A 27,546-nucleotide genomic window follows, 5' to 3' on the forward strand; every position below is an offset into this window, starting at 1 on the left:
AAAAGTGGGCCAAAGAAGTAAACAGACATTTCTCCAAGAAGACATACAGATGGCTAACAAACACATGAAAAGATGCTCAACATCTCTCATTATCAGAGAAATGCAAATCAAGACCACAATGAGGTACCATTTCACACCAGTCAGAAAGTCTGAGATCCAAAAGTCTACAAGCAATAAATGCCGGAGAGGGTGTGGAGAAAAGGGAACCCTCCTACACTGTTGGTGGGAATGCAAACTAGTACAGCCACTATGGAGAACAGTGTGGAGATGCCTTAAGAAACTGCAAAGAGAACTGCCTTATGACCCAGCAATCCCACTGCTGGGCATACACACCAAGGAAACCAGAATTGAAAGGGACACGTGTACCCCAATGTTCATCGCAGCACTGTTTATAATAGCCAGGACATGGAAACAACCTAGATGTCCAAGAGCAGATGAATGGATAAGAAAGCTGTGGTACATATACACAATGGAGTATTACTCAGCCATTAAAAGGAATACATTTGAATCAGTTCTAATGAGGTGGATGAAACTGGAGCTGATTATAGAGTGAAGTAAGCCAGAAAGAAAAACACCAATACAGTATACTAACACATATATATGGAATTTAGAAAGATGGGAACGATAACCCTGTATGCAAGACATCAAAAGAGACACAGATGTATAGAAGAGTCTTTTGGATTCTGTGGGAGAGGGCAAGGGTGGGATGATTTGTGAGAATGGCATTGAAACATGTAAATTATCATATAAGAAGCGAATCACCAGTCCAGGTTTGATGCAGGATACAGGATACTTGGGGCTGGTCCACTGGTATAACCCAGAGGAATGGTACGGGGAGGGAGGTGGGAGGGGGGTTCAGGATGGGGAACATATGTATACCCGTGGAGGATTTATGTTGATGTATGGCAAAACCAATACAATATTGTAAAGTAATTAGCCTCCAGTTAAAATAAATAAATTTAAATTTTAAAAAGGGAAAAAAAGAAATTCTAAAGAAAAAATATTTGACAAAAAAATTTAAAAATCAAATTTATGATAATAAAAATAGTGTGATACTGTTGCCTTAACAAAATAATATACAAATACAACAAAATAAACAACTTGGAGTCAGATCTATTTATTTAAAGAAACCAAACACTAAAGGTGGCTAAAAAACAAATCAAAGGAGGAAGAGCTGAATTGTTTAAGATATGGTATTGAGAAAAGTGGGCTTCCTGGGTAGCTCAGCTGGTAAAGAATCCACCTGCAATGCAGGAGACACTGGTTCAATTCCTGGGTCAGGAAGTTCCCCTCGAGAAGGGGAACAGAGATTCTTGTAGACAGAAATTCTTCTATTCTTGAGCTTCCCTGGTGGGTATTCTTGGGTTTCACTGGTGGTTCAGTCAGTAAAGAATCTGCCTGCAATGCAGAAGACCTGTGTTCCATCCCTGGATTAGGAAGATCCCAGGGAGGAGGGCATGGCAACCAGTTCCAGTATTCTTGCATGGAGAATCCCCATGGACAGAGGAGCCTGACAGGCTACAGTTCACGGGGTCACAAAGATTAAGCATATTGAGAAAACTTCCTCACTATATGGGGAATATATGAAATAGATCCTTAGTTAATGGCACATAGAAAGGTAGATTTTGCCATGATTAAATATCCAAATGTGGCAAAATCATAAATAGAAGATAATATAGAGGTTGGAAGGACTTTAAAAACAAGACTTAAAAAGCACAAATCTTGAAGCCAAAATTTGATGAATTTGATTATAAATGTTGTTCAGTTCAACAAACAACACCATGAAGATTAACAGATGAATGACAAATTGGGAAAGGATATCTGCAATATACAAACACAAACATGGTATAGTAGATAAAAGATAGAAACTTTCAAAAATCAAAAAGAAAAACCTATCTGGAAACCCCAATCCATCCATGTACTTTAAAATACATCCAGAACCAAAACACTTGTTATTCCTTTCACTCTATAGGGCTTGCCTGAGCTGCCATCATTTTGTACATGGATTAATATAATTATCTTGGTCACTCTTTATTGTCTCACTCACTGTCTAAGTGATCTCATGCATATTATCAAATTATCTTCAAACATCATCGTCTACATATTGACGATTTAAATCCCTTTCTCTAGTTCGCACCTCTCCTCTAATTTGGTTACATGTGAAGTAAGGTATCTACTTGATATTTGCTCTTGGATGTCCATAGGCATCTTAAACTTTATTTCAAAGTTCTCCATTTCATTAAATGACAACTATTTCCATTGATCCAGGCCAAAAACCTTGGAACCATCTTTTTCTGTTCCTTTCCCATCCTATTCCTCATCTGAGACCATCAAAATACCTCATTCAGTTCAGTTCAGTTCAGTTCAGTTCAGTCCCTCAGTCGTGTCCGACTCTTTGCGACCCCATGAATCACAGCACACCATGCTTCTCTGTCCATCACCATCTCCTGGAGTTCACTCAGACTCACGTCCATCGAATCAGTGATGCCATCCAGCCATCTCATCCTCTGTTGCCCCCTTCTCCTCCTGCCCCCAATCCCTCCCAGCATCAGAGTCTTTTCTAATGAGTTAACTCTTTGCATGAGGTGGCCAAAGTACTGGAATGCCACCTTTAGCATCATTTCTTCAAAAGAAATCCCAGGGCTGATCTCCTTTAGAATGGACTGGTTGGATCTCCTTGCAGTCCAAGGGATTCTCAAGAGTCTTCTCCAATAACACAGTTCAAAAGCATCAATTCTTCAGCGCTCAGTTTTTTTCACAGTCCAACTCTCACATCCATACATGACTACTGGAAAAACCATAGCCTTGACTAGACGGACCTTTGGTGGAAAAGTAATGTCTCTGCTTTTGAATATGCTATTTAGGTTGGTCATAACTTTCCTTCCAAGGAGTAAGCGTCTTAATCTCATGGCTGCAATCACCATCTACAGTGATTTTGGAGCCCAAAAAAATAAAGTCTGACACTATTTCCACTGTTTCCCCATATATTTCCCATGAAGTGATGGGACCAGATGCCATGATCTTCGTTTTCTGAATGTTGAGATTTAAGCCAACTTTTTCACTCTTCTCTTTCACTTTCATCAAGAGGCTTTTTACCTCCTCTTCACTTTCTGCCATAAGGGTGGTGTCATCTGCATATCTGAGGTTATTGATATTTCTCCTGGCAATCTTGATTCCAGCTTGTGTTTCTTCTAGTCCAGCATCTCTCATGATGTACTGTGCATAAAAGTTAAATAAGCAGGGTGACAATATACAGCCGTGATGTACTCCTTTTCCTATTTAGAACCATTCTGTTGTTCCATGTCCAGTTCTAACTGTTACTTCCTGACCTGCATACAGGTTTCTCAAGAGGAAGGTCAAGTGGTCTGGTATTCAAATTTCTTTCAGAATTTTCCACAGTTTATTGTGATCCACAGAGTCAAAGGTTTTGGAATAGTCAGTAAAGCAGAAACAGATGTTTTCCAGGAACTCTCTTGCTTTTTCTATGATCTGGCGGATGTTGGCAATTTGATCTCTGGTTCCTCTGCATTTTCTAAAACCAACTTGAACATCTGGAAGTTCAGTTTCACATATTGCTGAAGCCTGGCTTGGAGAGTTTTGAGCATTACTTTACTAGCATGTGAGATGAGTGCAATTGTGAGGGAGTTTGAGCATTTTGGGCATTGCCTTTCTTTGGGATTAGAATGAAAACTGCCCTTTTCCAGTCCTGTGGCCACTGCTGAGTTTTCCAAATTTCCTGGCATATTGAGTGCAACACTTTCACAGCATCATCTTTCAGGATTTGAAATAGCTCCACTGGAATCCCATCACCTCCACTAGCTTTGTTCATACTGATGCTTTCTAAGGCCCACTTGACTTCACATTCCAGGATGTCTGGCTCTAGGTGAGTGATCATACCATCATGATTATCTCGGTCATGAAGATCTTTTTTGTACAGTTCTTCTGTGTATTCTTGCCACCTCTTCTTAATATCTTCTGCTTCTCTTAGGGCCATACCATTTCTGTCCTTTATCGAGCCCATCTTTGCATGAAATGGTCCCTTGGTATCTCTCATTTTCTTGAAGAGATCTCTATTCTTTCCCATTCTGTTCTTTTCCTCTATTTCTTTGCATTGATTGCTGAGGATGGCTTTCTTATCTCTTCTTGCTATTCTTTGGAACTCTGCATTCAGATGCTTATATCTTTCCTTTTCTCCTTTGCTTTTTGCCTCTTTTTTGCAGCTATTTGTAAGGCTTCCCCAGACAGCCATTTTGCTTTTTTGCATTTCTTTTCCATGGGGATGTTCTTAATCCCTGTCTGCTGTACAATGCCACAAACCTCCATCCATAGTTCATCAGGCACTCTATCTATCAGATCTAGTCCCTTAAATCTATTTCTCACTTCCACTGTATAATCATAAGGGATTTGATTTAGGTCTTACCTGAATGGTTTAGTGGTTTTCCCTACTTTCTTCAATTGCAGTCTGAATTTGACAATAAGGAGTTCATGATCTGAGCCACAGTCGGCTCCTGGTCTTGTTTTTGCTGACTGTATAGAGCTTCTCCATTTAAAAAATCCATCTAAATATGACCACTGCTCATCTCTTCCAAGCAACCATTATCTCATCTCTCACCATAATTACTGCATTGCTTCCTAGATTATCTCCATAATTCCTTGCCTACTTTCAGTATTTTCAAAATACATCAATTAGATTGATTGTGATAAAATGAAAGTCAGATCATGTTACTTCTCTGCTTAAAATCTTCCAATGACTTCACAATCTTTATGACTTATAAGATGCTACATGACCTACTTCCTGCTCTTCTTCTACTTATATTTTCTTTGAATTCTTTTACTTTTAAGCTATTTTACCTTGAATCCACTTATAATTTATTTTAGCATATGATAATAAACAGAGATATAATTTTGTATTTCTTAAGGAATAACAGCTTGTCCTAAAACCATATACAATCCTCCCTTGATAACCTTGGTGAATTGATTCCAGGAACCCCCATAGATATCAAAATCCATGCTTAAGTCTCTTATATAAATGGTACAGTATTTGCACATAACCTATACACATCCTCTCTTCTTATATACTTTTCCAACTCTAAATTAGTTATAATATCTAATACAGTGTAAATGTTATTTAAATAGTTTCTGTTGTTTAGTCACCAAATCATGTCTGACTCCATGACTTCATGGACTGTAGACCTCCAGGCTTCTCGGTCCATGGGCCTTTCCAGGCAAGAATACTTGAATGAGTTGCCATTTTCTTTTCCAGGGAATATTCCCCACCCAGGAATGGAACCTGTACCTCCTACTTAGAACCACATGGGAAGCCCCTAGCCCACGGCAAATTAAAGTTTTGCTTTTTGGAACTTTCTGGAATTTATTCTGAATACAGTAGAATCATAGAGGTTAATTATGCCAACCTTCACACAATCAAAAAACCACCTATAACTTTGCAGTTGGCCCTCCATATTCATGGTTCCTCATCTGTGGATTCAACTGACTACAGATTGTGTAGTATGTACATGTTTATTGAAAAAATATGCATATAAGTGGACCTGTTCAGTTGAAATCCAAGTTGTTCAAAGGTCAACTATGTTTTGTTTTTTAAATCTGTAGTTGCTTGAATCTGTGGGTTTGAAGAGCTGGCTGTATTGATTAACTTTTCTTCCATTGAAATGCTAGCTTTTTTAATATTAAACTTTAAATATACTCAGCATTAGAGGCAATATTTCAGTGCTCTTGTGATGATATTAATACAGGAGCACAAGAAAACCTGGTTTTTATTACTTACTCTTCTCCTTGAGGCTTTTTATCAAAGAAAATAAAAAGAATTGTAGCCAAATGAGAATCAAAGTGCCACTTCTTTAATAGCTGAGGCAGTGTCCATTAACTCCTATTGCAGAACTTTGATAATTGATGAGTTTAAAAGCTTTGACTTAAAGGAATAAAGAAACCTTCCTCATTCTAGTCCCTTGAAATTAAGATGGCTCAACGTGTAGTGCAGACATTATCCTAACTCATATAACCAGTTCACCCATTCACAGGCACAGATCAGCTTACCACATGGAAGCAGGCAGTGCAACAGAGAGTGTTGAGTGTTGAGATGAAAGAAACAATAACCCTGCCCATTAGTAAGACATTGTCCAACAAAATCCTAGGTTCTGATTAATCATATTAATAACATCTCCCTTGTGAGGAGACCTAAGGAGGGATGTAGAAAGAAGAAATGTAGGTTAATAGTATAATAGTTGTATCCCCATGTCTATTGACAAAGATAGAACTTTGGGTCTGTTTCAGGGAATTTTCTTCTGTTCTATTAATTAGTTTTAACAGTACCAGGCTGCTTTAATTATTGTACCTTTATAATATTGAGTTGTCTCTCATTAATCTTTTTTATTGAGGAATACCTGATTTACAAATATTGTGTTAGTTTCAGGTATACAGTATAGAAATTCAGTTTTTTTTTTCTGATTATATTCTACTATAGGTTATCAAAAGATATTAAATATAAATCTCTGTGTTATACAATTTATCTTTATTGCTTGTCTATTTGATGGATCGTATTTTTCATCTTTTAATACCATATTCCTAATTTGTCCCTTACTCTTTTCCTCTCCCTTTTTGGTAAACATAATTTTTTTTCCCTAAATCAGTGAGTTTGTTTCTGCTTTTTATATAGATTCATTTGTATTATTTTTTAGATTCCAAATGTAAGTGATATCACATAGTATTTGTCTTAGTATGATTAACTTCACTATGTATAATATTCCCTAGGTCCATCCATCTCATTAATTTTTAAAAAAAATACTTGTTGGATCTTCTTGTCCAGGTGTTCCTTATTCTTCCAAATGAACTTTATATACAATCACTTCATTTAAGTACAAAAATGTCCAATTGTGATTTTGATTAGAAATACTTTAAACCTATAAATTATTTAAGGTAAATCACCCCCTAGTAAACAATGGTATTTTACAAAGTTCCATTTTCAGCTCAATGTTATTATCACTCTAAACACTATCTCACTAGGTAATCTCATATATGATCATGATTTCAACCATCATTTATTGTAGTTACAGATGACTGTTAAATCTCTACGTATCTTCCAGATGTTTCTTTCAAATTACAGACTCATACTCAAGTTGAGTATAGCCTCTTATTTTTATAAGCATTCTCTTCTCCACTTGGATGTCTTATGGGTAACTTATTTATTCAATACATTAAAAAGTAAACATAATATTTCCCCTCTAAATAAATAAACCAACAAAAAATACCCCATACTTCTTGCTTTTTTTTTTTTTCTTATTGGTACCACCATCTGGGTGCTTAATCAAAAAATCAGTTTCTTATCCTTAACTCTACTCTCTCTTATTGCCTGCCTAAGACCTGTACAATCATCATGTCTTATTGATTATCTATTGGTGGTGCTGGTTTAATCACTAAGTTGTGCCCAACTCTTGCAACCCCATGAACTGTAGTCCCTAGTCTCCTTTGTCAATAGGATTTCCCCGGCAAGAATACTGGAGTGCCATTTCCTTCTCCAGGGGATATTCCTGACACAGGGATTGAACCAATGTCTCCTGTGTTGCAAAAGGATTCTTTACTACTGAGCCACCAGAGAAGCCCTGACTATCCATTAAAATCCCTCAAACCCAACTAATTCTCTCAGTCCTCATTTCCTACAACTTTTGATAAAGTCATTGTCATCACTTGTATGTACTACTACAACAGCCTTTTAAAAGTTTTCTTTGCTTCCAATGTATCCCCTTTTTCTTATTAGTCATTTATTGGTTATTTTAGTACCTGGATCACCATCTTCCTTTCTACCTCAATCTCCACCACTCTTCTGAATGACTTTAAAGTCTATATGGATAGCTCATCTAAAACTCTAGCCTTCTAGTTCTTTCGGCTACTCAATTCCAGTAACCTTCACCTCCACTTTACTTTGTGTGCCAAGTCACTTCAGTTGTGTCCGACTCTTTGTGATCCTATCAAGTGTAGCCCACCAGGCTCCTCTGTCCGTGGGATTTTCCAGGCAAGAATACTGGAGTGGGTTGCCTTGCCCTCTTCCAACCCAGGGATTGAACCCACATCTCTTAAGTCTCCTGCATTGGCAGGTGGGTTCTTTACCAATAGCACCACCTAGGAAGCCCCCACTTTCCTTTGGCCATTGGTTAAACTACAGATATCATCTTATCACCTGAAATTGTTCTGTTTAAGTTTTAAAATTAAGTTACACTCACTGTTTTCACTCCCAGATCTCCCAATTATTCGTTATTCCATTGTAATCTGGCTTCTTTTCCCACCAATTTATTAAAAGCACCAGTGACTCGTCTGTTGCTATATCCAATGGGAAATTTCATGTTATTTAACCTCTCTGAGGAAGCTAAAACCATTGACCTCTTCATCTTTGAAATGATCTTTTTAACATCTTTGGTACCATCTTATCTGATTTTTCTTCTAACATTTTGCTCACTTTTTTCTCAGGTTTACTTTTCAATTAGTACCTCTCTTAAATTTTGTTTTCCTTAGGGTTTTATTCTAGGATTCCTACTGTCCCATTGAATGTACTCTTCTAGGGTGACTTTATTTCTTTGGCTTCAATTACTACTTAAATGTTGATGCTTTTCGCATTTATTCCCTCAGATAATACCCTTCTTTTGAACTTCAGACCTTTATGCCTATTAGATATCTCTATTTTGTTGTCTTATCCTGCTGCTGCTAAGTCGCTTCAGTCGTGTCTGACTCTATGCGACCCCATAGACGGCAGCCCACCAGGCTCCCCCGTCCCTGGGATTCTCCAGGCAAGAACACTGGAGTGGGTTGCCTTTTCCTTCTCTAATGCATGAAAATGAAAAGTGAAAGGGAAGTCGCTCAGTCGTGTCCGACGCTTAGCAACCCCATGGACTGCAGCACACCAGGCTTCTCCGTCCATGGGATTTTCCAGGCATAGACATCTCTAATTAAGAAATTCAAAAGTGAACTCATCATCACCCATTCTCTCCCATCCCAGATTAGTTGCTGCCTATGTTCTCTATATTGTTGAATGGTAGCCCTTGTACCTGGTAGTCCAGACCAAAAAATGGGAAACATTTCAGGATTTTCCTCCAAAAAATGTGGTTACCATTCAAGAACCCTTCACCTTCTCATGTTCTGTATTCATTAATCAAATCCCACTGATTCTACTTACTTTATCTTTTTGGAACCCTTTTGTCAACTTCAAATTTCACCTATTTTACTACTGAATCTTTACATATTGCATTCCCCACAACTGGAGCTTCCTTTCCCCTGCTTTTGTTCCACATTTTCCCTTTACCTGTATACTTATTTCTCATTCTTTATATTAATGGTTCTTAAAGTGTAGTTCTTGATCCAGCAACATAAGAATCACTTGGTCACTTTTGTGAGTGAGAACATTCTTAAACCTTATCCCAGACCTACTGAATCAGAGGTGCTGGAGTTATTCCAAGAAATCCATGATTTAACAAGTCTTTCAGGTGATTCTGATACATGCTAAAGTTTGAGAATTACTGATTTAGATCTCAGCTAACATATCACCTACTTTGGGAACCATCCTTGACCATCCAAACATTAGATTTGGTATCTTATTCTAAAATTCCATGACACATTTTTTAAAGCCCCTATTTAAGAGTTAAAAGACTACATTATAATTACCAGTTTACTTATCTCTATAGAATAATAGCCCAGGTTTTTTTTAGAGTATGAACAAGTATTATTCCCCAAAACTTCCATAACTTCTAACATTGTTCCTCACCCAGTAGGCCCCCAGTAAGTGTTTATTCAATGAATGAATGAATGAATGAATGAATAGAAGATAATGTGGTCAAGATTATGATAACTCTACATTTAGTATTAGAATTTTAATATGTAACTGTGGTTAAGATTCAGTCTGTACTAAGAGGACAGGAACTTTATCTATGACTAGGCTTAAGGATCAGTTTGTGGTCTGGGACAAGCCACTCTCTAGTCATGATTAAGAGCTCAGATTACATATAGCCAGATCTAGAGAGGCTAGAAGCTCAGTCTGTATTCTTAAGGATAGTATAAGGCTCCATGTGTAACAAGTGTCGAGTAGGTCTTTGTTGAAGCAAAAGACCTAAGGTAGGCAGTTTGTTCTAAGATTGAAAGAATGAATATATCTTAGAGACAAATTCAGACTATGGCTTAGTTCTGGTAAATATTCCTGTTTCTGTTTGCTAAGAATACACTTTTTAAAAAAGGAACAAGCCAGAGGCTGAAACAGAGATGCTTCACCTCCTATGATCCTTCACTAATTGTTCCCACTTACCAGGCTCAGCAGCCAGTGGCCAACCAGTGCTAGATTCTAGCACTCCATGGGCATGCACAGAGTAGGGACGGCTGGCATTGTTCTTGAACACCACAGTTAGAATATCACCAACCTCTCCTCTGATAAGTGGACCTAGTAAATGCAAAAGAAGAAAAACTTTCTCATTAGTGCAATAGTGAAACAAGGGCATTAAAGAAAGGGATATACACAGGAGCCGCCTAGAATTAAGAGTTTGCCCTGTGAAAGGGTCGCAAGACTAAAAGTCATGACTGGCTCCATTTTTAAATTCAGAAGCCCTTGAACTGATATTGCTACCCACATGATGAGGGTACTTCAACAAGATTATGTCTCCAATTATCCCCACCTCCCATCTCTTTGTATAATAGCTCAAGGTTCTAGATAATCAGAATTCTGTGGAATCATTGTTGGTAAGGAATGAGAGAGGATTCCCTTCAAGGACTAGTGGGTATCTTCTGTATGATGATAAGAATGAGGAAGCTCATTGGCTCCTATAAAAGTGATGAAACTGAAGCAATAATTGCAAGGATATAAGGGTAATACTGGTTCCCTGTACCATTTTTGCCACTTTTCAATACTCTTAAGTTCTCTTGCCTTTAGCATTTAAAAATTGTATCACTATTATAGATCCCAAGATATAGAGGCCTGGAAATACCTGGTTCAGATTGCTGCAGAATTCATGAATTAACTCCATTTGATTGCTTATTTTCACGGATGATTTATAAAATATGACCATATTTCCAGTATGTCATAAGGAAAATGGATAATGAGAAATGGAGAGGGCTTCCTGATATGACACAGCCTCCATAGGCGCATCACAGGCTTCTAGATACTAGGAGGAAAGTGGAATTCCCTTACCTAAGATTCCCAAGTGTTCCTCTGATCCAGTCCTTGGCCGTTGGACCCTGAATGTGCCATCAGTATACTCTCTGAACACAGCTTTCTTGTATCTTGAACCCAGGAGTCCATCTTTGTTGCTCAGAAAGATGTGACCATAACTAGAGGAATCCAAAGAGTAGTATTAGCACCTGGCCTTTAACCTCTCATTTTCAGATATGGGAAAGCAAAGTCAGACCCAACTTCATGGCACAGATATTAGGAGAGCCCTATTCCTATGTCAGATTATCCACCTTGGCTGCATATCTGCAGTTAAAAATGGTAGATTTCAATATTTATTTATAGTCTATTGTTTGCAATCATTTAGTTAGGAATTTATAGTAAAATTTATATGGTAAAAACACTAAGATAATCAAACCCTGAATGTTAGCTCTAGTCTTAATGATGTTTTAGATGAAATTAGTCTGACAAAGGACAAGGTACAGATGGTAGGAGAATACTAACAGCTTCTGTTGCTGGTGGGTGAGGGATGGGGATAGGCAGGAAGAAAACGAAATCCTACAGATTTCTCATCACGAGATGTTTTCGTATTTACAAAGAGCTATATTATTCATTTTATCATTTGACATTTCCAATAGACTGATGAGGTATGTACATCCTAAAGGTAGAATCCTACGATTCAGTGATGACAGGACTTATCTTTATTGATACTGTCAGCCAAAAGGGGAACCAGGGCTTGGATTAAAGTCTGGTCAAGTTCTTTCAATTATACCACATCACTTTAAAGATGAGTAAACCAGAAATCAGAAAAGGGAGTTCATTTTTTCAAAGTTGCAGAACAAGTTAGCAAGAAGCCTTCAACCTTCAACAGCCGATACAAATAATTGGCAAAGGGTAGTGATAACACCCAGAGAAGGCAATGGCACCCCACTCCAGTACTCTTGCCTGGAAAATCCCATGGACGGAGGAGCCTGGTGGGCTGCAGTCCATGGGATCTTGAAGAGTCGGACATGACTAAGTGACTGCACTTTCATTTTTCACTTTCATGCATTGGAGAAGGAAATGGCAATCCACTCCAGTGTTCTTGCCTGGAGAATCCCAGGGATGGTGGAGCCTGGTGGGCTGCCATCTATGGGATCGCACAGAGTTGGACACGACTGAAGCAACTTAGCAAGTGATAACACCAAAAATAAACGATAGCGGAAACTGCTAAACTGTACCATAGTTTCCATTCTTCCCTCCTTCCTTTTTAGTAATAGAATTACCTAGGTTTTATCTGAGCACATTGCTGCTTAACCAGAGATTACACTTTCCAGACTTTCTTGCAGCTAGGTATGGCCATATGAATAAGTTCAGGATAATGGGATATGAGAGAAAGTAATGTATACAACTTCAAGTTATTGCCTCACAAATAATGCTGCTTAGCCTGGATTTACTCCCCCTTTCTTGATAGCTGGGAATGACTACAACTTAAATAGACATTTTAGTTCCTTTTGGCCATGAACTGCTCATATTTGCACTAGTATGTAAACAAGAAATAAAATTCTAACATACTTAAGCCACTCTTTGCGGACTTTTTCTGCTATTCATTTTAGCCTCTATCTTAATGACATTTTGGTAAGGGACGTTTGAGCTTGGGATATTCAGTCCCCTAAGTAAATTCCATACAAAATTTAAGTCCCAATATCAGCCTTTCTGAGGAGTGGAGGAAAGGAGACCGAGACTTAGAGCATGAAGACTTGGGCAAGGTCTTTACTTCAGCTCTAGAGTATAGCAACATAGATGAAGCACTGAGTTCCACCTTACCTGTGTCTTAGTCCCTGCTCTAGATTTGTTGGTATGTTATTAGGTGAGTTTAGATAAGTACCTCATCATCTTATAATGTCCTCCATTTCAGTAAACTGGTCTAGAGTCTCTGAAAGGATGGTCTCTTCTTTTCTGAAAACTTACCTGTCCTTCTCAGACTGGTTGTGCCATTCTAGTTCCCAGCTCCTGTCAGGGCAATAGTCCCACTCCATCTCTTCTGCCATGATGTAGTAGATCCTTGCAGCTTGGTAACGTTGATGAGGATTGGCTTGGTGTCCAGGACAAGGGGAGACATTATAGATTGCCCTCATCCCTGCTTCTCTATGGCTGCCTTCTTGGCAGTAAATTTCAAATGTCCCTGAGGTGGGAACAGAGAGCAAAACCTGAATTCAGAATACCCCTGTATAGTGCCTGAGGGAGTTCCTACTTCTCTCTAGTCGTATAGCAGAGAGTAGGTAGCTTCAGATATGGTTTTGATATGCATTAGGTAAAATATTATTACATTTATTGAGAATAATGAGCACAGAGGCTAACTAAACCTGCCATTAGAATGACAAACTCCTCTCTGTTTACCAGTGACTTCTCTAGTTTTAGGACTGAAAGTGCAACATCTCTGGGAACTCCTCAGTTATGAGAAAACTGAGATAGTCAATCATCTTATCTGACACTTATTAACCATATAACTTTCAAAAAAATTTTAAGCTTCTGTGTATTTCAGTTTCCTCATGGTAAAGAGAGGAACATTTTACTTAATGGGATTATTTTAAAATTAACCACAAAAATATGTACATATTGCTTGGCATAGTATAGTGTAAAATGTTCAATAAGTAAAACTATAAGTAAATAAAGCTGAATAATTATTATTTGAAAGAAGGCATTGACCAATTTTATCCCCTTCCTACCAAGTCTTAAAGAAATAAAGGTGGGCATACATGTAATGAACTTTTTGATCATAAGAATGCTTACATCAGAGAACTCTGAAATGGCCTTCCCCAAGTCTTTTACAATAAAATGTTTGGATATCAGCCATAAATATCTGAATTGTAGAGCTGGCTGTATCTGATCTCAAGATCCAGGTTTCTATGTCAAGGACACAAAGGTTCATAGACTATTGATCAGGAGAAGCTAACTTTCTTTCATTATTTCCCCAGTGTTCCTTATTTTACTGATGACTGCCTATACCACAGCTACAAAATTTTCCTGGCTTTTAAAGGCTTCTATGAGCTAGCTCCAAACTATGGACGCAATCCCACTTCCCACTCTGCCCCAAATTCAACCAGGGCTCTAACTAAATTTGCCCCTGATTGCCCCTCTCACATATTTCATTCCTATCTTGAAATTTTCACTCATTATTACTTTTCTGGAATAGACCTCTCCTTCCTCATAAATATCTTTATGAGTTCACTCATTCTCCAAGATCCAATTCATATTTAATCTCTTCCAGAAAGTCCTCCCTGACTATTCCAGCCCACATTGTGCTCTACAGTTTTGCTTTTCTACTTCTAAAACACTTTTCATCTAGATCACATGGTTAAGGACTAAGTGCTTCTCTCTTTAAAAAACAATCTTTTCCACTAGTTTATAAACTTCATGGAAAATATTTTTTCCATATCTACTTTCTGACTCTTCTATTTCCTTTATCCCTCATATCTGTTCCATCAATAAATCCTATCATCACTTCCTTTACAGTCATTGTTCTGTTTCTACTCTGTCACTTCTCTAGTCAAACTCACTATCATCTCTCACCTGAAAAACTTCCATAGCCTCACAACTGTCTTTTCTGCTTCTCCTTCCCTCTTCAACATTCTCCAAAAGGGATACAGGGTCCTCTTTAACAAATATGATCCAGAGCACATTGCTCTCTTGCTTTAAATGCTCCATTCATACTCAGAATATAATTAAAGCTCTGGACTGTGGTCTACAAGGCTCTATATAGTATGATTCTTACCAACCTCTATGATTTCATGTGGTGTCAGTCTTCTCCTTGTTTATTATACTCCAACCATACTGACCTTCTTTCCAACCCTTGAACAAGACATGCTTATTCCCATCTTGAGACATTTACACTTGCTGGGTCCTCTACTTAGGATATTCTGCTTAGGGATCTTCATATAGCTTCTTTCTCCCCATTACTTAGGCCTTAAATGTCACATTGTCCGAGAGCCCTTCCCTAAACACCATCTCTAAAGTAATGCCCCTATCAGTTTATCACACCAATGTATTTCCTTTCCTTCATGATATATATCATGATCTGAAAATGTCTTACCATTTTATGATGTGATTTTGTGTGTTTGTTGTAGATTTTCCCTGGAAGTAATTTTCATGTCTATCTTTTCATCCCTCTACCCCAGACTTAGCACATGGAAAGTATGCAATAAATATGTGTTGAGTGAATGAATTTATGTGCAAATGAATGACTGGATACACTGTATACAATGTCTAAAAGTCATAGCTCAGGGGTTGGTGTGAACAAGAAAGTCTGTTAATCATTGGATGGAATAGAAACAAATATAAGACGTTATGGAAGAATCATGTGACCTGAGAGTAACACATCATCTCATATGGACGTTGTTCTCCAAGATGCTTCTTTTTAAATACTTTTCGGTCCTTTGCATCTGAGTCTCCTCCTACCTCTGTGACCAATATTTCTACTGTCTCCTTATTCTTGCTTATTTTTTTTTCCTTCTACCACTTAAATGTTGATTTCTGCCTTAAGTTTTATTTCCTATAACTTCCTATGACTTTTATTTCCTATAGCATGCTAAAGGACACCAACATGAAAACATTCAAATCTCTCTCTAGCCTGGACTTCTCCTCCAATGTTTACATTACTACCCGCAGCTTCCTACTGTAAAATCTACACCACCTGGACTTCATCAGAAACTTAAAATTCAACATGTTCCCAGTGAATACTTTCTATCTAAAATTTAGTACCTTCTCCCCTTTTCTGTGTTTGCTCATACGATTAATGACACTACCATCCATCTAGCACACAAGCTGAAAACCTCAGACATCCTTTCTTCTTGCTCAGCCCATTAGCAAAGTCTTGCCATTTTTTTCTCAAATATCTCTTAACTCTGCCCCTTCTCTCCATCTCTTTTGCTCCCACCCATTGTCAGGTTCTTATCACTTCTTACAAAGGCCTCCTGCTATCACCTCTCCAATCTTATTTATTGATGTTTCTCAACAAGGCTGCTATTAACATTTTGTGTGTGATTATTCTTCATTGTTTAAGGCTGTCCTACATATTGAAGAAAGCTTTAGAATCTCTGACTCCCATTATATAAACAACAGTATCATAACCTTATAACTCCAGTCATTGTGACAGCTAAAAGTATTCCACACATTTCCAAACACCAGCATACCACTTTAGTTGAAAACCAATGAATAAAATCAATCGACATAACCTTCTCCAGGCAGATGATGCTCTCAAGTCACTGCTTATGTGGGTCCTACTGCCTGTAATACCCTCTTCACCATTCACCCTCTGTCTTTGCCTGGTAACAGTTCATTAGTCTTTGAAAGTTCAGTTTGAATGTCTACTTTTCTAGGAAAGCTTCATTCCACAAGTCAGGCAGAATTTGTTCTAGTTTCCTGTGTGTTACTATAGCCCTTGTCTGATAGCATTGTCATAGAATTGTGAATATTGTTTGCATACCTATCTCCTTTCCACACTAACTGTGAACTGCCTCATTCATTCTCACATCCCTAGCATCTAGACCAACAAATGTAAGAAAACACACATTTACTATGTCTGGGGGAAATCTACCTGTAAAAAAAAAGGGTAAAATAAAACATGAGGAAGAAAAAGAAAAAAACATGACGACAAGAGACCAAAAAAAAATATATATATTAAAGGAAAAAGAAAAAGAAGCAAAGAAAATAGGAGGAATGGAAAAATAAATAAAGAGAAAAAAGATTAAAAGCAAAAAGAAAGAAAGTAAAAAAGAAGCCTAGGAAAAACTCAAAGGAAGAAAAAAACAGTGAAAAAAGAGAGAGAAGAGAAGGAAAAGAAGAATGCAAAAAAAATAATGCAAGAAGAAAATGAAAAGAAGGAAAGATAAAAGGTAAGATAGGAGAAAATAGATTTAAAAGGGTGAAGAATGAAGGAAAGGAAGGGGAAAAGAAGATATATAAAAAAGGAGAAAGAAACAAAACAAAGAAAAGACAAAAGAGGAATAGAAAAAATGAGAGAAGAGAGGAAAAGTAATGGGGGGAAAAAAAGAGGGTGTGGAGGGGGAAAAATGAATAAACAATGAGTTCTAATGGTGAAAGAGAAAAGAAACTCTGAAGCATCAGAGCAGTAATAAATATTCTTTTTAATGCTGAGAAATCTAACATGAAGTTGGTGGAAAATAGCACATTACAAGCTCTAGCCTCTTTACCTGCCACTTTCTCTGGCTATCAAAACTCTAGTATCAGTAGTTCTTCTGGGACAGCTGAGGTGTATTATTCAGGATATTTTTAAATGTAAAAATGTCATTTCCATTAAATGTAGTTAATATCTGAAATTAAAATATTATTAGGATTTAAAGCAAAGCAAAAAGAAGATTTAAAAAAGTCACAAATAAACTTATAACACTCACACTCTTAGCATTTTGCTGCACTATTTCTGTGAATTTGTTCTTCTTTTTTGTTAAACATAATTGTAAGCATCCAGCAAGCAACATGTTGAATCTCCATGGTGATGTTTTTAAGTTACCTGCAAAGCTGCTTAATTGCATATGTATATTGACCAATCTTCATTGCAACTCCTTTTTCTAGACTTCCAAAGCCAGATTCTGGTTCTGGTCTTTTTATTAATGTGGTACTTTTGTCCTATCTTTGGGGAGCTATCCCAACGGTCTCTCTCAATCTTAATCAGACATTAACCCCTACCAAAGGTATAATGAAGGTGACTTCAGATAAAATATTATCTAGGAGTAAGAATTAACAGGGGTTGATGGAGATGGGGCCAAAGGGGGGAGGGAATAGAGCTGACATCCCTAACCTGAGAAAATCATTTTCCCCCTCCAGATCTCTGTCTCTTCCTCCCATTAGTAAAATAAGTGAAATAAGATTATCTCTAAGGGGCTCTACCAGTTGCAATATTCTATGACTCAAAAATTCTTCAGGAAGAGGAGAATTTGAAAGACTGGAAAATGCAAAGATAAAAAGTTAGGGTTTTTTTTGACTGAGATTAACCTTTTAAGCCTTTCTTATAAACCCATTCACTGCCAAAATATTGATAACTGTGAGCCCTAGAGAGCCATGTAGATCTTACAGGGGAGCCTGGTTAATTTTGTATGAAGGAGATTAAACCTAGGGTTTGGCTTTCAGACCACAGCTAGAGAGAAGAGTCTTTGTTTTTCAGAAATTCCCTATGCCAGTGCTCACTACAAGCATTCATTTTTGTTGGTCCTTTCAGCCCGATTAATGGCTGTTTCTAATTTCCTGACATCAACTCCCCTTGACCAAAGTATCCTAGGTACATGGGCAGAAATGAGGACCCAAGAAGTCTGTGGAGGCCTGCTTCATGCCAAGTGTGTGTCAAACCCAATGCCAGGATGAAATCATTATGTTGTCAAGGAAACTTGCTTTGTTTAAGGATTTTTCCTCAAATATGAATGGATTTATGGAACTAAAAGTTTAGTGAGAACTTCATGGAACTGACAGATATTTCTTACAAACACTACTGTCACCTATTGCCTGGAAAAAAGAATACATCCTAGGAACTGCAGAGAAAACTTTCTGCCAAGTTAGGAAATGTCACACAAAGATGGAATCTGAAGAAACATTATAGTCAAATTTAATTATGAAAGAAAAATAAAGAGAGGGAAGAGGAGGGGGAAGGAAGGAGGGATGGAGGAAGAGAGGGAAGAATGAATGAGAGGGAGAGAGGAGGAGAAATGAACAAAAAAAGAAACAAAGGGAGAAATCTAGCCACAGAGAGGGGAAGTGACTAGACAAAAATCGGACAGCAAGTTAATAAAAGACCCTGGACTAGAAGTTCCTGTGTTCTAATTCTTAGGCTAAAACTGTTACAGCACATGCCACCCTGCTCCTACCAGAAAGTTGCAAAAATCTTCACAGAATGTCGGAGTTAGAAGCACTTATAGGTATATTTCATTGATCTTTTCTTCAGTGCAGGGCTTATATCTAGAATTTCTACATGGCCATGGGGCTATGTGGCCAAGTCCATTCTCTGCCTATGCAAGAATTGCCCTAATACTGGGCAGCATCTTTATTTTACTCCTGTCACTCCAGAAAATAACTTCCTCAGCTCTTTATTCTGCCTGCAGCTGAGAAGAGAATCCAAATAACCAAAACATGGAGTACACATTGAGAAAAGGATACAACAGTTTTGAAAAGTTCCCAAGTACCTCAATATGACTTTTTTTTTTGCTGTTCAACAGCTCCACACTTCATCCGCCCCAGTGCTCAACAAATTTTCTCAGCCTAGGGCCAGCTGCTAAGGCACTTACCAGGATTGTCAGGCTGCATGATGGCCATAACAAAGGTGTGAGGAAAGAGCATGGCTGCACTCTTCCTCATGCCCTGAAGCTGCACAGTGTTGCCCTGGAATGTGACCCCATGCACATCAGTCTCTGTGCCCAGGCCAAGCAGGTGCCAGGCCACTGTGTCACCCTTGCACATGTCCAGCTTGGGTAGGTTAGAGAACAGAAACCCATTAATGGCTGGAAAACAGAAACACAAGACAGAATGGGAAGATGAAAACAGGTTACTCAGACACCAGCCGGCAGTGTGGCATCAGCACTGTACTAAGGTTTTCCACAACTTGAAATTTCTGAGTCATTGTAAACTCCTCTACCTTCTTCTCTAAGCCACATTAATTCTACTTATGATTCTCTGCCTCTTTGGGATGAGGGCTCGAATGACCTTTCTGGTTTTACATCCTGACCTTCCTCCACCATACACACCCTGGCAAAACTGAACTATCCTCCACTCCCAAAACTTCACATACCAAAAAAGTATCAATCTCTCCTATTCCCACTTTCTTAAAACTCCCCTCCCTTGGTTCTGTAGCACCATACTTCCCTGGTTCTCTTATAGCTTTTCTGATTGTTTCTCCTCCAACTTATTCTCATTTTCCATGCTCCTATGAAGTGTTAGAGTTCCCCAACATTCCTTCTTTAGCTTTCAATCTATATCATCATCTTCATCTTCACTCCCACTGCCCTGATTCTGGCTCTCATCATCTCTGGCTTGAATCCTACAGAATCTTCCTCCCTGTACTTCTACCTATAATCTATTCCCCCAATCTCTTTCATATACACATACACACCATTATCCTGTGAGCTCTATTTGCTTGTACATGTTGCTCAGATGGTAGAAAGCCTGCCTGCAATGTGGGAGACCTGAGGTCGATCCCTGGGTTGGGAAGATCCCCTGGAGAAGGAAACCCACTCCAGTATTCTTGTCTAGAGAATTCCGTGGACAGAGAGGCTTCGTGGGTTATGGTCTATGGGATTGCAAAGACTCAGACACAACTGAGCAACTAACACACACCACAAGACCTTAAACATGGTAGGCACTTAGAAAATACATGTTGGCTTTTCACATGCTGTTCACTCCGCCTGTAATAAATTCCCCCTGTGGTCTTTCACTACAGCAAACTACTACACATACATTATACTGTAGCTCAAATATCACCTACCCTGTGAAGCAGAGTTATTACACTCTTTCTGGCTTCCTTGATATTTTCTCCCCACAAAAATTCTGAAATGTCACTTACCATAGAGTCCTATGATTTACTTACATTTATCTTCTACACTAGATTGACTTAGCAGGAAGCACATCATTTTTTCTGTATCTAAGCACCTAGGATGTTGCCTAATACTTACCAGGTGCCCAATAAATTCAATCTGGAATAAATTTGGTTCATAGACTGTATTATTTTTTTCCAACTGATGTAATTGACTGGTAATGAGAACCAAGAGATAGAGCCAAAAGACAACATATTCATTCTTGACCCCATCTCACCCTGCACACTCCCCTCAAAAATACAGGGAGGCCTGCTTGAAGCTGATCCCTTTTCAATGTCCTTACACCTACTGAAACCAGCTTTAATGAGTAACCTTATTTGATAATTCCATGGGATGCTGACAGAAAAATCATTAACCTCTTGATTATGCTTCCTTTACTGCAGTGTTTGATTGCAAAGTTTGATTCAAACTTCAAGGCTCAGTCAAACACTTCCTTCTTCCAAGAATTCTTTAATTGGATTTTTCTTCATCAATGTTCTCCTCTTCTGAACTCTATGTCACTTAAAAGCTGTTCCACACAATTTAGCACTTAATCATAGTCTGTCTTACATGTTCTATAATTGTTTAATGGACATTATTAATCTCATTTAGTTGCTAAATGCTGAAAGCTCCTTGTAAACTTGGACCATTTCTCCCTATCAATTCACTCACGGATCCATTCACCTACTCATTAATTTAGTAGTTCATCAGTTCAATAACTATTTACTATATATTAGACCATGTAAAGTGTAAACAGATAAACAGCAAATAATACTCACCTTTAAGGAGACTACAGTCTAGCAGAAGTCAAAAGCCATGTAGCAAATAACTACAATATTGAAGATTGTATGGAACTTGCAATTTAAAAATCTGATAAAAAATACAACAGTAGTTCACAAGAGGGTGTCATTATCCTGGGATAAGGTGATAAGAAATGGTTACATGGAAGAGGTCATTTATGAGTAGAGTTTTAGAGAATGGGCAGAATTTCCATAAGATAAAAGCAAATATGTAAAAAGGGGCTTTTCAAGTGGAGTACAAAGCATTACAAAAGCTTAAGCTCAGAAAAGTACAAAGGGTATGTCTGTATAGAATCCGCCTGCCAAAGCAGAAGATTCAGAAGATATAGTTTCAATCCCTAGGTCAGGAAGATCCCCAGGAGCAGGAAATGGCAATCCACTCCAGTATTCTTGCCTGGAAAATTCCATGGACAGGGGAGCCTGTTAAGCTACAGTAGTCCATGCGATCGCAAAAAGTTGGACATGGCTGAGCGACTGAGCACGCTACACACACATGTCTACATAGAGAAAATATCTCCATTTGGCTGTAGTAGGAAGTTGAGAAGCAAGGATAGTGGGTGATAAGAGAGGAGATAAGACTGGAAACGTATCATCCCAGGTTACTCTCCTCATTCTCCTAGTGGGCCCTTTGTATGCAATCCTCATTTCATAGTACTTTTTTTTTCCAGTGTCTCCCACACTGCATAACATAGAACAAAACACAGGAAGGCGCTAAGGATAAGATGTGTTGTCTTAGGTTTAATCCCTCAATTTAGCTTGTCTCTTAGCAGAGCTGACCAATAGAATCAATGTTTTCAGGGGTGGATCATGATTAGGTCTAGGTTAGATTTTACTGATAACCTCTCAGCTATAGCTTAGGGTAAAAGCACTCCCCATACCATGCATCCGATTAGAGTCCTGAAAACCTTTGGCATCCTCTGAGAGCAGTCGGGAATCCAACATAGCAGCTGCTTGATTGGCATTGCTGTACCAGCTCTTGTTCTCATCCAACACAGTGAAAAGGAGAAAAAATTCTTTATCCACCCCTTTCTGTAGTCCCAGCGGAAGAAAACAAAGGGGAATAACAACAATTTTAACAGTTATGAACTGTGCAGCCTCAGATCCCAGTGATCCTTGATTATTTCCCATTTCCTTTCCAAACACAGAGCCAAATCCATATCTCCTGCCTAGAGCTGTAGTTGTTGCTAAGAAGTTTTTCCTCAGGTAACTTCAAATTGCATGTGAGTAAAGGTGGTTAGAATAAAGTTATAAGACTGGAGGGGAGGAATGCAAGAAAGGGGGTAGGGAAGAAGTAAAAGATTATGATGAAGAGGTACAGAGTATGATAGAAGAGTGCCTGGAATCAACTAGGAGTAGGAGTGGGGAAAGATGGCTAGGAGATCAGAGGGGGACTCTATGGGGGGATAAGTTAGAAAATAAAATTAAAAATAAATACACTAATTATTAACATATTTTATTATCAATTATTAATTTTAGTAATATTATTATTACTGAGTGTTTACTAGGTATCCGACACTATTCTAAGCACTCTATATGGATTATTTTAATTAATCTTCACAGAATGCCAAGATGTTTATTTCCATTGTTAACCCTTTACTATAGATGATAAAATTGAAGCAAAGAGAGGTTAAGTAATTTGCCCAAAGTTAAACAGCTAAGAATTGTGGGCTGAATATAAAAGAAGACAAGAAAACAGTAGGGAAGATTTGGAGATTAGGAGCAAGTTTTAAGGGCCACTGAGATTTTTAAAAATGAAGAGATATTGGGAGGATATAAAATTGAAAGGAATAGACACTAAGGAAGATGTGTGTTTGTGAACAGAATAGCATGCAAAATAGCATGAGGTGATGACTGATCTGTGTAGTTGTATGGCAGAAACCAACACAACATTGTAAAGCAATTATCCTCCAATTAAAAAAAAAGTAAAAAGAAGAAGAAAAGGAAAAAAAAATAAAGTTTAGACAAAGAGATGAGGCAAAGAAAACATAGCATGAGGTCACCAACTATTAATTTGCAATTCAATAACTTGGTTAATTTTATGCTCTTAATTTTAGGACCCAGATCCATGCATAACTTCTGTTTAACAACCCAGCCTCATCACCTTCTTAGCAGGCTTTCCAGCCAGAAACCTTGACAATACCTGCTTGCCATCTGCACCCAAGGCGCCAGCCTTGCACACCAGCAGGGGGCCCACCAGACCAGAATTGGTGTCTCTTATGGGATCTGCAGCAGAGAAGTATGTCCAGGTGAGACAGGCAGGATCCTGAACAGTGGGGCCAGCATGGGGAGGGACTGTCCAGCGGTATGTTACTTTCTCAAAGGGCCTGGCCACTAAGCCAGAGTGGGAAGAGTCTGCAGGAAAACCATAGAATTTATTGTTCACATTGGCTAGAGTATCAACATCTCCAAATAGTGGAGTAAAGATCATAAACTACAAAGGCATTTTGGAATTTATCACTTGGTAGTATAATTTAGGATGATTTTAACTTATTTTTTTCTTGTTCATTCATTGTTCCTATTTATTTATTTATTTATTTATTATTTTACTTTACAATTGTTCCTAATTCTTTAAAGTTTCGAACATACAGAAGACCTTAAAGGATAGTACAATAATCACTCTACTACTTGGAGCTGATTAATATTTAGCCATCCTTCTTTTTGTATTTTATTTGTAAAATTTATTCATCTTTTTTTTTTCTTTTTACAGTAGGGACTTGTTGGTTATCTGTTTTATCACAGGCTTGGCCATCTTAAATTTATCTAAATCTATGTGTATAGTTACTTTTTCTAAATCATTGGGAAGTGAAATGCAAGAATAATGACATTTTACTTCTATATACATCAGTAACCATCTCTTATATTATCACAATAAGATTACCACACCTCAAAAATACCCTAATACCGTCTAATATCAGTGTATATTAAAAAATCCAATTATCTCCTAAATGTCTCTTTTTATATAACCAAAATTAAACAAAGATTTCATGTTGCCCTTGGTGTTGTCTCTTTGATGCCCCCACCCAGCCGCCACTTTGGCACCGATTTCTTGAAAAGTCTAGATCATTTGCATTGTAGAATATTCTTTTATTCTAGATTTGTCTGTAACTTTGCCTTTTATGTTTTCACTATTTTTTTTTGTGTGTGTACTTTTGACTTGAGATTAGCATGCATATGTTAGTATTACTCTCAAGGAAAAGAAGAAATTAACTACCCAATAATCTCACTTATAGGATTCTTTCCTGGGGTAGTAATTCAAACCAAATGTACATATTCATTCATTGCAACATGATTTACAATATCAAACAAATAATGAAAGCAATGTACATGTCCAAATGACAGGGGATAAGGTAAATATTTTTACCTTATTACATAGTCATTAAAATGTTTGTAACATTATAATGACATAGAAGATGGGCACAGTATAAAGGTAAGTGAAAACAGTAATTAGCATCCAATTAAAATAAATAAACTAATATTTAAAAAAAGAAAACAGTAAGATACCAAAGTGTACAAAACATATCATTATAAATATATACATTTGTATGAACACAGAAAATATGAAAAAGTATATCAAAATGTAATGACACTCTACCTATGGAGTCTATTTATTTTATAATTTTCCATTTTAATCAAAATTCTATAACATATGTTATTTTTATAACCAGAATATATTTATATTTAAAAGTTGTCTCATTGATCCCAGCTCCGTCTCACTATAATATCATACTCAACAACATCCATCCATGGCAGTTAATTCTTCCTTCTTTTCTCTCCTTCCTTCCCCTATTTATATATCCTCTAGAGCAGGGGTGCCCAAACTCCAGAATCAAATGCCTGATGGTCTGAGGTGGAGCTGAGGCAATAATAACAGAAATAAAGTGAACTATAAATACAATGCACTTGAATCATCCTAAAACCATTCTCCCCAACCCCATCTATGGAAAAATTGTCTTCCATGAAACCAGTCCCTGGTGCCAAAAAGGTTGGAGACTTCTGCTCTAGAGGTACCTGTTATTATCTGAAGCCCACATTTCTTGAAACCCTGCCTGCTCACCATCATTGTACACAGTTCCCTCAGAGTCCTTCTCATAAAAGACTCCATGAGGCTGTATGCTGAATGGCTGGGAGGCACGGTTGTAGAAGATCACCAGGATGGTGTCACCCACCTCAGCCCGGATCACTGGTCCTGGAAAATGGGAAGGAGAGACAATGGGAATGAAAACAGTGATGACCAGGGAGGATGGAAACAGAAGGGAAAGGAAAGAAATGTAAAAGAGAGAAAACTTCTCTCTGTAATAATAAGAATAATCTTTTTCTAGTATATTGCCATTTATAGTTATAAAAAGCAATTTAAAATCCACTATCTCAGGCTTCCCTGGTGGCTCAGTTGTAAAGAGTCCACCTGCCTATGTGGAAGACATTGGTTCAATCCCAGATACAGGAGGATCGCATGCTGCAGAGCAGCTAACCCATGCACCACAACAACCGAGCCTGTGTTATGGAGCCTAGGAGCCTACATGCCACAATTACTGAAGCCCAAGTGTTCTGGAGTCTGTGCTCCACAACAAGAGATGCCACCATAATGAGAAGCCAACTTACCACAACTAGAGAGTGGCCCCTGCTTGCTGCAACTAGAGGAAAGCCTGCACAATAATTAAGACCCAGCATAGCCAAAAACACTCAAATTACTAAAATCAGAAATGAAAGTAGGGGCATTACTACTTACCCTACAGAAGTAAAAAAAATAAAATTATAAGAGAATGCTATTAATAATTGTACATAAGCAAATAGATGAATTTCTAGAACAGAAAACCTACCAAGACTTAAGTGTGAAGAAATAGAAAATCTGAAAGACAAATAAGAAGATTGAACCATTAATCAAAAATATGGCAACTAAGAAAAGCCAGATGGCTTTACTGGTGAATTCTACTAAACATTTAAAGAACTACTACCAATTCTCATTTTAAAAATTAAAATAAAATAAAATAAAATAAAAGGCAAAGAAAAATATTTCCCTAAAATTGGAAAGGAAGGATTATATTCTAACCCATTCTATGAGGTAAGAATTACACTTATATCAAAACCTGACAAAGATATTACAAGAAAAGAAAAACTATACACCAATATTACTTCTGAACACTAATTCAAAAATCCAACACAAATTACTAGCAAACGAAATTCAGCAGCATATTAAAAAGATTACATATCTTGACTAAGTCATATTTATTCCTGTAATGCAAGAATGTTTCAACACACAAACAGTCAGTGTAATACACTATGTTAACAAAATAAAAGAAAAAAAAATCATCATCTTGGTTAATGCAGAAAAAGACACTGAACAAAATTGAACACCCTTTAATAATACAAAACATTCAAAAGCTAGGAATAGAAAGAGACCGCTTCAACATAATAAAAGCCATATATGAAAAACCCACAGGAAACATCATATTCTATGTTGAAAGACTGACACTTTTCCTCTGAGATTAGGAACAAGCAAGGATGTTTGCTTTTACCACTTCTATTCAACATATTACTGGGATTTCTAGCCAGAGCAATTAGTCAAGGAAAATAAATAAAAGATATCCAAACTGGAAATGAAGAAGTAAAATATCTCTATTTGAAGATGGTTTGATCCTTATCATAATTATTTGGAAAGTCCTAAAGCTTCCACACACAAAAAAAAATATTAAAATAAATGAATTCCTCAAAAGAGTAGAATACAAAATCAAGACACAAAAGTCAGTTTCACTAACAGTGAAAACTTTGAAAGATAAATTACAGAAGCAATTTCATTCATAATACCATGAAAATAATAAAATAGCTAGACATTATTTAACCAAAGAGGTGAAAGACTTGTAGAAAGAAAACTATAAACCATTGATAAAATACACATGAAAGTGGAAATACATCCCATGATCATAGGCCAGAAGAATTAATATTGTTAAAATGTCAATTCCACATGAGCAATATGTAATCTTAAGGGACTCCAAGCAGCAAAATAATCTTGGGGGTAAAAAGAACAAACTGGAAGACATTACAT

General features: G+C 37.5%; 1 protein-coding gene across 2 annotated transcripts in view; it reads right to left on the reverse strand.

Annotated features, from left to right (window-relative positions):
- HEPH (hephaestin) overlaps window positions 1-27,546 on the reverse strand; it is a 148,364-nt gene that overhangs the window by 103,601 nt on the left and 17,217 nt on the right. For both annotated transcript variants that reach the window (XM_040266085.1, XM_040266086.1), the window contains 7 exons: window positions 25,561-25,692; window positions 23,647-23,858; window positions 22,385-22,535; window positions 19,426-19,638; window positions 13,106-13,319; window positions 11,177-11,316; window positions 10,301-10,432 (listed from right to left, as the gene is read on the reverse strand). In XM_040266085.1, coding sequence (XP_040122019.1) covers window positions 10,301-10,432; window positions 11,177-11,316; window positions 13,106-13,319; window positions 19,426-19,638; window positions 22,385-22,535; window positions 23,647-23,858; window positions 25,561-25,692 — 1,194 coding nt within the window. The remainder of the gene's footprint in view (window positions 1-10,300; window positions 10,433-11,176; window positions 11,317-13,105; window positions 13,320-19,425; window positions 19,639-22,384; window positions 22,536-23,646; window positions 23,859-25,560; window positions 25,693-27,546) is intronic.

This window comes from Oryx dammah, unplaced genomic scaffold (assembly GCF_014754425.2).
Source record: "Oryx dammah isolate SB20612 unplaced genomic scaffold, SCBI_Odam_1.1 HiC_scaffold_23, whole genome shotgun sequence".
Lineage (NCBI taxonomy): Eukaryota > Metazoa > Chordata > Mammalia > Artiodactyla > Bovidae > Oryx > Oryx dammah.